This window comes from Tiliqua scincoides, chromosome 8 (assembly GCF_035046505.1).
Source record: "Tiliqua scincoides isolate rTilSci1 chromosome 8, rTilSci1.hap2, whole genome shotgun sequence".
NCBI lineage: Eukaryota > Metazoa > Chordata > Lepidosauria > Squamata > Scincidae > Tiliqua > Tiliqua scincoides.
Window position 1 is genome coordinate 37,095,595 of NC_089828.1, and position 10,564 is coordinate 37,106,158.

General features: G+C 45.9%; 1 protein-coding gene across 3 annotated transcripts in view; it reads left to right on the top strand.

Moving 5' to 3' along the window:
* LOC136658949 (transducin-like enhancer protein 1) overlaps positions 1–7,261 on the top strand; it is a 53,764-nt gene extending 46,503 nt beyond the window's left edge. For all 3 annotated transcript variants that reach the window (XM_066635927.1, XM_066635926.1, XM_066635928.1), the window contains 6 exons: positions 195–444; positions 1,694–1,941; positions 2,177–2,324; positions 5,023–5,173; positions 5,757–5,833; positions 6,815–7,261. In XM_066635927.1, coding sequence (XP_066492024.1) covers positions 195–444; positions 1,694–1,941; positions 2,177–2,324; positions 5,023–5,173; positions 5,757–5,833; positions 6,815–6,922 — 982 coding nt within the window. In that variant the 3' untranslated portion in view covers positions 6,923–7,261. The remainder of the gene's footprint in view (positions 1–194; positions 445–1,693; positions 1,942–2,176; positions 2,325–5,022; positions 5,174–5,756; positions 5,834–6,814) is intronic.
* The last annotated feature ends 3,303 nt before the right edge of the window (positions 7,262–10,564 follow it).

Genomic DNA, 10,564 nt, shown 5'->3' on the forward strand with positions numbered 1-10,564 from the left:
CAGAATCAGGGCAGCAGTGCTCAGGGTATTTATTTTAAAAACTTGAAACAGCAGCAGAAGGCAACTTTTCCCAGCCTTGGGAAGGCCCTATACTGAGGGGAACTGTTTATTCTAGATGTCCCCAGGTGCTTTGCAAATGATCATCACTCCATTTCTGCAAGTTACCTCTGTTCTTTTCTCCATGCTCCTCTCAGGCCCTATTCCTTCCATGTCAGTGCAGATGGGCAAATGCAACCTGTCCCATTCCCGCCTGATGCCCTCATGGGTCCTGGTATTCCACGGCATGCTCGTCAGCTCCACACACTGACTCATGGGGAGGTAGTCTGCGCAGTCACCATCAGCAATTCCACCCAGCATGTTTACACAGGAGGGAAGGGATGTGTGAAGGTGTGGGACGTGGGGCAGCTGGGCACCAAAACTCCTGTGGCACAGCTTGATTGCCTGGTAAGTGCGGTGAGAGAATTTGGGGTGGGGGTCATGGCTTTGCAGGGAAGGTGCTGCCAAGAGGGAGCGGAACCCTCTAAAAAGTGTGTTCCGTTCTGATTCAGGTTGATTCTCATGCATTTCAACTTTCTGGTTCAGGTGCTAACTTTTAAAAATGTTAAGTGGTTTAGGGCACAATCCTAACCCCTTATGCCCGTGCTTTCCAGCACTGGCCAATGGGACGTGTGCTGCATCCTGCAGTTGGGTGTCACTCACGGAGGCCTCCTCAAAGTAAAGGGATGTTTGTTCCCTTCCCTCAGAGCTGCATTGCCCTTATTTCCTTATTGCTGGAAAGCACTGACATAAGGGGTTAGGATTGCATCCTTAGACACTTTCTGAACCTTTTTTTAGATGCCTTTTCTCTGTTATCAAACTCTGTTGCATCCAATGGTACAAAGATAGCTTTTTAACTCAAAAAAAGTTTTAATTGTTTTTTTTAAATTTTTAAAAATGGTTTTCCACAAGTGAAATGCATATGACAAGATTTTAAAAAAGGAAAACAAAGTACTACTCAGGTAGTTGAAAACTGAGTAACTGATTGCTGAATCACTTATTTTGTACCAAACTACTGCTTTTTGTGCCTAGGAGTTCCATTTCAGGTTCCAAACATCTGAGAGACCTTTTTTTGAAGGTTTGGATTCAGTTACAGTTCACTGAAGAACTGGTTGAACTGGCTTGGGAGTTTTTGACAGAGTTGAAGTTGGCTTTTTGCTTTTATAAAATAAAAGGAAAAAAATCTGCAATTGAGAACAACTTTGATTTTTAAAAATGGTCTCTATCTGCTTTGACTAAACAACACATGATCATGATATATGAACTTTAAAACCCTTCAAATGATTAGAATAAAGGATTTATGTATTGAAACAGAATGTACAGTATGTTCCAAAGAACTTAAATAAAAATGTATACATTTTCTTTATTAGAAGGTACAGAAGTGTTTGACGTGCATAACAATGCTTGATCAATGTAATTATAGTGTATAAATTTTTTTTATTATGTACTATACATTTTTCTTTTCTAAGAATTTGTTTAGAAAATTAAAATTAAATGTTTAGGGAAGGGGCCTTGCAAATTACCATGCAGGTCCCACTGGCTGATGGGTAGGCAGACTGTAAAATTACTCTCTTATTGGCTCTTGACAATACTTAGCAGTGGTGGAATTTTCAGTTACTTCTCCCTCTGCCACTTTTATTTTCCTCTTCCACTTCAGAACCGGGAAAATTACATCCGATCCTGCAAGCTTCTCCCTGACAGCCGCAGCCTCATAGTTGGTGGGGAGGCCAGCACCCTGTCCATTTGGGACCTAGCGGCTCCTACACCCAGAATCAAGGCAGAGTTGACCTCTTCTGCCCCAGCCTGCTATGCCCTGGCCATCAGCCCTGATGCTAAGGTCTGCTTTTCTTGCTGCAGCGACGGCAATATTGTGGTGTGGGACCTACAGAACCAGACACTTGTTAGGTAAGTATTGTACCCAAAGAGAAACCAGACCTGCAGTCTTGTTGGGTAGGCTACTATAATGTGTTGAATGTGGGGCTGCCTCTGATGACTTCTCAGTGGGAATAGAATTTACTACTGAGGTCTTGAAACTCCTTTTAGCTATTCCAAGGTAGTATGTAGGCCAATATTTCCAGGATCACAGGCATCACATATCTAAGGCAGCTGTTTTCTCTTATTTTTCCCCCCTCCCCTCCAGGCAGTTCCAGGGTCACACAGACGGTGCCAGTTGCATTGACATCTCAAATGATGGCACAAAACTCTGGACAGGGGGTTTAGATAACACTGTGCGGTGCTGGGATTTGCGGGAAGGCCGACAGCTTCAACAGCACGACTTCAGCTCACAGGTGGGATGAGGAGGGGAAAGGTGGGGTGTAAGCAGAGGTCCTGGAGGGAGAAGGGGCAATAAGTCCCAAGGATAGTCTCTGGTTGAGTTGGCTGCAGCCAGTCTTGGATTTGCTGGTAGCCTCAAAGGGTAGTTCTGGAATTGGGAGGGAGAGGGGAGTGAACTATGTAGCTCTTAAGGGAAGGTTTTGCTCCTTAAGTGAAACTGGTAGAGGAGGCAGAAGGAGAGTAAAGGCAGATCCTTTGAAGAGGTCTTGAAAGTGCCTATAACTCCCATACCAAGTAGAGAAGGCCTCTTCTTAAGAAATGTATACACCATCATTCTACTTATAAAATAAACTGCCCATTCCTATCCTTGCCTTGTTGAAGTATGCAGAGATGACATGGAAGCACATGCTGCATGCTATGGGGTGTGAGTTTGAGAGAGAGAGACACCAGGAGGTATGTGAGAAAACATGTTTTGCTTACCTCTGCATAGGCTCTCTGGTGGTCTATGCCAGCTGTATAGCCAGGAGCCAGGGAGTGGACCAGGGTAAAAAATGAGGGATAAGATCCGGCATACTCAACTGTGGCCCACATCCACCACCCCCTCCTTCCCCAACACACCCTCCCCCCAAACATCCAATTATTCCTCCTTCCCACTCCCACCACAACAGGAAGCTGGACTAGATGGGCCTTTTGGCCTGATCCAGCAGGGCTCTTCTTATGCCTCTTCCACTGGTGGCTGGTGACCCAATGCACACCTGTGGGTTGCCAACCATTTGCATTGGTGGCTTTGTTGTGTAGCACCTGCAGCTATGATGCAGAGGGCCATCTGCTGATGGAACACTGGTTCCATCAGTGGAAGACACCTATAGGATTGGGCCCAAAATACTCAAAGCAATTGTTGCCCCATAAAATGAATAAAATTACAAAAAAAGAAAACAGCTGTGAAGCCAGTAGATCATGAGAAAACACAAAGGCTCTTCTTAATTGGGGGTGCCTGGAAAAATAGGACAACCTGTTTTCAGAATGACAGCTCTGAGGCCATTAAGTGGGCTTCCCTAGGAAGTGAGTTACAAATCTAAGGGTGCATTGTATAGAAACTTCTCCCTCCGGTAACCACCCACCTGAACTCTGATGGCAGAGAAATAATTTTTTAAAAGCATCAGATGAACAGATACATGAACAAAGGGTGAAAGGGTCAGACCTTGGGGTGATGCCAAGTGCAGTCCCCCCTGGGTTAGAGTGTGTCCAAAGCTGGAGGCCACCACTTGTCAGGTCACCACTGGTCAGAACCATGGACAGCTCACTGTGGAGTTTCAATGCAAACTAGGAAGCAGAAAGTGTAGAATTTTGACTCCAGCTATAATTTGGAGCCAATTGTGAACTTAAATAGTGAACTTGTGAACTTAAACTTCACCTCCCTCAGAAGGAAACTGCAGGAATATAATAGGACCATGCCCTGTTCCACAGGTGCTGCCTCAGGTGTGCTATGGTGTCTGCCACTGCCCCTGAACATGGGGTGATAGTAAAGCCTATCCTGTGACACTGAGGACCTGAGTCCTCCTGTCAGAGGAGGGTGCAGGACTGTCTCCGGAGGCACAGAGGATGGGAGCATGATTAGACCCTGCCTGGGGCTCCCCTTCAGTGGGTGTATTTGATGGGGCAAATTATTTCAGGGGTTCGCAACTGGAGTGGTTCCTTTATTTTCTTTATAGGTAAATAATAAAACAATAATACAATTGCTAAACAAAATTCCAAATGTAGAAAGAAAAAGGAAAAAAAGAAAGGGGTGTGTGTAAAATCAGTAAGTGTATTAACAAACATAACCATATATAAAATGGATATTAATAAAGATTAAATTTTGAAAAAAGGGCTTCCAAATATCCAAAAACTTAACCGTATACAATTGTCTTCTATGAGCCATAAATTCAAATATTGACAGAGTTAAAAGGTCCTCAGTCCATTGAAAAATAGTGGGAGGGCACTGGAGTGGTTCCTGAACCCAGACTTCTCCATCCTTTGTGTTGGTGGACTCATTCCCTTATCGGGGGGGAGGGGGGCTAAGCACTGTGCCAGAACTGGGTGAAACCTTGGACAGGAGTCAGGGATGGAAAAGTGAGGCAGAGCTTCTGTGGTGAATTGTACTTGATGGATGTGAGTCAGCCTCTTCCACTCTTGTGGCCACAGTTCCTTTCCTTTTTTGAGTGGTTAGAGAATTTTGCCCCAAAGTAATCAAAATCCTACCCATAGACAATAGCTGAAATTATGCAGCCAATGTAAGTTAGGTGAGCAATTTGCACAACATAGCTAGCTATAGGGGGATGAGCAGGGGCTATGCAGGCTCCTAAAGCCCTGTCCTTAGCCATTGGAAATATTTGTGTATGTATTATACTTATCTCCTGCATACTGGACCTCAAGGAGGTACCAATAGGAATTCCCAGGTGGTTTCCCATCCAAGCATTGGCCAGATTCAGATCCCTTTAGCTGCAGCAAGGTAGATGTTCTGCATACATGCATTCTGCTCTGAGATTTCAGAAGGCCTCACTCACATGCCATGCCATCATACGGGCTAGGAACTTACCTATGAATTCTGCAACTGCTTGATACTTGAGCTTCTGCAGAACTTCAGCATACACTTATCTTTGACAAAGAAATGACAGGGCCTTTCTAAAAATTTAATGTGTTTTAATCCTTTTCCTTACGCCCCTTCCCCAGATCTTCTCCTTGGGTTATTGCCCCACTGGTGAATGGCTGGCAGTCGGGATGGAGAGTAGCAATGTGGAAATCCTGCATGTAACAAAGCCTGAGAAGTACCAGCTCCACCTTCATGAGAGCTGCGTCCTTTCCCTCAAGTTTGCCTCCTGTGGTAGGTGCAGGTGTGGTGTCTTGGGTGGGGGTTGGAGATGGATAACTCAAATTGAATCCCCAAACAGTGGTCGATCAGTTCCTATCTAGCACAGACACATGACTGTGTACAAATTTGTATGCTCACAGGGATGACTTTTTTAAAGTCTTTTCTGCCCCACGTTGCACGTATGCAACAGGGACCAAATGTGTACACCTGTCTGCTGGAAAAAAATGGGTTAATAAGGCTGATCTCTCTTGCACATATTGGATGAATGGATGAATGAATGAGGAGCGAGCAGGATCACAACCATCAGCCATGCATTAGATATTGTGCTTAGAAGGAGCTGTACTTGTATACGGCTCTTCTCTGTTATTGGGATCCTTACCATACAAGCCCTAAATGGGCACATGCTCACTCTCTTTCTAAGTATGAGGAAGGAGAGAGCTAGCAATCCAGTGAATGAAATAGTAATAAATTAATTTGCAAATATCCCTGTCACTTGGGTAGCTTGTTTCTCCATGCGGGAGGGACTGTATATCCAAATCTTAAGATTAATTATTCTCTTGAGATGGAACACTTGTTTCAACTTGACTCATTACAGGGAAATGGTTTGTAAGTACTGGAAAGGACAACTTGTTGAATGCCTGGAGGACACCCTATGGAGCAAATATATTTCAGGTAAGGGGCTAGCTCAGAGAAGGCAGAATCCATCCACCAAGGCTGAAGACAGTTATTATAGGAGGCTTCCCTTCCTATGTCATATCCATGCTTTTTGATCCCATGGTTGCTGACAGCTGTATTGCTTTTATTTTCTTTTTTTTTTTTAATCCCCCCAAAATTATTTAAGTAAAGAATAGGTAGAGTATGAACAGAGCTGGCAGGTTTCTGTAGCCTGTTTCAAAAACCTACACACCCTGTTTTGCCCAACTATGGCTATCTTCTGTCCACAGCCCAAGGCAAGTAAATACTTGCTAGCAAAGCTGAGCAACTTGGCATGAACTTGATTAGCTGGACCTGACCCAGAAAGGCCTCCACACTTTCATGGTCTACTTTGCACATTGGGAAACCATTTGAAGATTCTTGATGGGGTGGGCAATGGGGAAATTGGAAGGGTGGCTACAGAGTACCCCTGGTTGTGTTGTGCTTCTTCCAGCAGTTGCTTGCTGATGGTACTGGTGTTTTTCCCCCATGATGCCCCACTGAGCAGCAGTATATTGTCATATAGTATCAAATCACAGATGTATCATGGGTGGAGAAATGGCCTCTACTGGCAGCCACCCCTCCCCAAGAATTCCTCTGTGATGATGCAGCATTCAGAGGCTGTTATGGACAAAACAAAAGTGCAGCTGTCAAGGGGAGAGCAGTATGGCAGATAAAGCTCTGCTGTCATCATGGTGAAAGGGGCAGTAGCATCTGGAGGAGCAGCAAGCAGTACATGCTTCACACACTGGAACTTCAAACTTTCAGCCCAGTCCTGTAGATCAAGGGTGTTCCAGAGCACACTAAAAGTGTAGGATTGTTTCTGCTGCACATTGGGCTACAGCCTCTAAATGCTGCCAGAAGTAGCTTACATTTGTCTTAAGTTCCACTCTTATTAAAGCAAAACTGGCCCTTTCTTTGCAACTGCAATTTCACCCCCTTCTTCTCGCCATTTTTCAGTATAAGGAGTCATCCTCCGTCCTCAGCTGCGACGTCTCCACAGACGACCAATTCATTGTCACTGGCTCTGGAGACAAGAAGGCTTCCGTGTACGAGGTCATCTACTGAAGGACACCAGCAGCCTTGCTGAAACCCAGTCTGGGCAAGGGGCAAATGAGGTCCCCCCAGTTTTCCAGCCAAAGAATATGCTTACAGGAACTGGGCTTGGAGAGAAGGTGCAGGGTGACCCACTCGCACTTGAGCTCAGCACCCTGCTTTTTGTAAAGGGGACAAGAATCACTAATCTCAGAGACTCGGCTGCTGCTGTTCATTCTTCTCTCCCATCTTATTTTTCTGGGTTTTCTTTCCTGGTCTCTCTTGTGTTCATATTTGAACTCTTTGGGATAATTTCTTGTGTCTTGTTTTTTTAACCTTTAAATAAAAAGAGGAGGAGGGTGTTGGTTGTGATGAGAGGCATGAGCTCAGTCTTTTTGATGTCCAGGATTTATTTAATGTTTATTTCCTTTTTATACACCCGCACACACCCCACCACCACTCCAGATTTCTGAATCTAACCAAGGTGAGAACCAAAATTCTTCCGAGTAAAGCACAGTTGCAAAAGCCTGTGGAGGAAGCAGGTTGAAAAGTAATCTAATCTGTTCTAAACCTGACACTGGATCCCAAGGATGTGTTTTAAAAAGGTAAAGTTCTTCTACCAGCCTATGCTATTTCATACTCTGTATGTACAGAGTACATGAGTAATGCTGAGGTTGGGTGTTGTGCACTGTTCCCATTTCCCCCCTCTTTTACATGCTATTTAAACCCTCCAAGTTCCAGCCTGTTCAAGATACTGTAAGCTCTAACCTGGCGATCCCCAACCTTTTTGGCACCAGGGACCGGTTTTGTGGAAGACCAATGGGGGGATCGTCAGGTACATGCCCTTGCTGACAGCTGGGAAGAAGGGGATTTCCTGAGTCCTCTCCAGGGGGACCTTGAGACTTGGTAGAATGAGACTGCAGGGCACCTCAGACTAGGCTCTGGGGGAAGAGGGTTGAGTCACCCTGCTTTCATCCCGGTGGGGATTACAGCTCTGAAATGGATCCTACAGAAGTGGCTTCACAGCTTCCTGCGTCATCATACCGCCTGCTCATCACTGCTCCTCCCTGCGCTTTATTGGACTGGTCAACTTCCCCCAACCCCATCCCTTCCACTCTGGTGGGGTCATAAAAGGGTCCCAGCTCCCTTTCCCTGTCTTTCCCTGGTGGCTAGTGGCACTTCCCTCCTCCCTTACAGATTGTCTTCCCCCACCCCCCAGCCAACCCACTCCCTCGTTGCCTACCATGGCGTTGGGGAGGCTTCCCGCCTTGTTGCCCATGGACAGCAGGTCCCCGAGCCAATCTCCCCCTGGTGGGAGCAGCCGGGAGCCACACATCCACGCCCAGCGCCAGCTCCCCTGCCTCCAGCATCATCAGCTAGAGATGGCCAGAAAGCCAGGAAAGATGGCCAGGAAAGATGGTTCCTCAGCACTTCCTCGCCGGAGGCTGGACACTCACTTCCCAACAGCTGCTCCCTGTGCTCTCTCCCCTCCTCCCACTGTGTCTCCTCTGCTGAGGCCAGTCTCTGGGGAAGTTGGAGTCCAGGGCTTCACCCAGACCCCAACAGCTTCAGTCGCTTGCCCACTGCTCACCTCCTGCTGTGCGGCCCAGTTCTTAACAGGAACAGCACCTAGATGAAAAATCTCATGAGCTTATACCAATAGTGCAGTAGTGACTTCTGTGATTGGCTAAAGTTCTCCAGGATCACAGAGGTCTTTCTCATCCCTACGCCCCAGTGTTTGGTGTTTTTCTTCTTTTTTCTAACCTGGGGAGGAATCTGGGCCTCCCTACAGACTGAGCCATTGCTAGAGAAAGCTGTCTTCTAGTGGGTCAGTCTCTTGGTTCACCTAGCTCGGTTTCACTGACCCTTCGTGGCTTTCCAGGCTTTCACATGGGAGGGGCAGAAGAGCAGTATCTTTCTGCACAACAGCTGGGGTTGCTGCAAGTGATGAACCAGGCCTTTGCTGCATGCAAAGCATACTCACCACTACTGAACTATGGTCCCTGTATTATAAATGATTTTAATGTGGAGGAGCAATAATTTTATCTTCCTCTGTGATTATTTTATCCTCATTTTATTTCCATGAAAACAGTGGCATTTTGATAATGGGGGGAGACGTTACACTCCTCTTTCCCTCCCCCCCAAAAGCCCTAAACTGTTGCTCCATGATGACCTAGCACTGTTTGGATGAAGACGAATTGGGGAAAAATCACCCCTCCTTGCCTATTAGAGCAATATAATTTCATCATGTAGCATTGTTTGCAGTGGTGTAGCTAAAGGGGTGCAGAGGGTAGCAATTGCACTGGGTAACAAGCTGTAGAGGGGCTTGACACTACTGAGCTTGACACTACTGGCCAAAATTGTGAAAACCTTGGTATTTTCAAATAATACCAGCATGTTATATACCATTCAATGCAGAATTTAAAGCAGAATACAATGGAACAACCCATGCCAAAATACCTCTATTCTGTGTACAGTTATAGCCAAGTAACCAGAAAATAAAAACATCTGCATTATGAAACAAAAACTGGATTTTCTTAAATCAAAACTGACCACTGAGCCCTGATTGTTCTGAGAGCCAATTAGGCATTGTTATTATACAGCAGGGAACCAAAAAGGTGTTAGTAGAGAGAGTCTGGGGATAGGTGGCAGAGTAAGTGGGCGGTGATCTGCTGCAGAGAGGATGCAGATTTCCCCCCATTTTCACTTTTTTAAAAGCCTGGGCATGACATCATTTCCAGAGCTACATGATCATTTAGCTACACCACTGATTGTTTGGAAGGGAGTGGGGGGAAAAGAAATACCACTGCCATGAAACAGTAGCCTTGATTTATCTGTATGGTAGCAATTATTAGCCTGCATGGACTAGTGCCCACCTTCTGAAAAGTTTGAGCCAGAGTAGTTCCATCTCAACAACTACTGCAACCATACATGATCTCTCCCTCCCAGTCAATGCACTGCCACAGAAGACTGGTGGTCTGATGGGTGCCTTTGTGGGTACAACTCCTGAGCTAAGGTGGTATGGCAGAATTCTCTGTCCCCAGCTGGAGATTCCTCAGCAGCTGTCAGAATGACTAGGGCCAGTGGGAAGCTGTTTGGCAGCCACAGCTCCAAAGAGGCCATGGAGGAGCAGCCCTGAAAGAGTGATGCTAATCATTGCACCATCTCCACCAGACTGGTAGTGGCAAAACAAAGTATACCAAACAGTAAAGAATACATTATGTAAACTTACACACATCTGCATAACAGCAAGTTTTAAAAAACCTACATAGACAGCATGAAACTACTGTGATGAGCTGGGTGGAGGCATGGTGCAAGGAGAGTTGTGTAAGCAGAGAGGCTGCATTCACCATAGAAGCCTTTAGAGAAGTCAACAATTTTTTTGCTCTGCCCCAGACTCTCCCCCCCCCCCCCAGTGCCATTCAGGTGATATCACATGCCCTTGTCCTTATGCAATTTGTGGAACTTGCTGCTGCAGAAGCAGATGATCAGTGGCTGAGACAGCTTTAAAAGGGGATTAAACAGTTTCATGGAGACGTCATGTTCAGAGAGACGATTCAGTACTAGGGGACTACTCAGTACCAGCTGCTAGAACACAATGATAGGAGATTTCATGCTGTGGTTGTAGGCCTCCCATTGGAGTATCTGGCTGAGTCCAGGGGGAGATGCTGGACT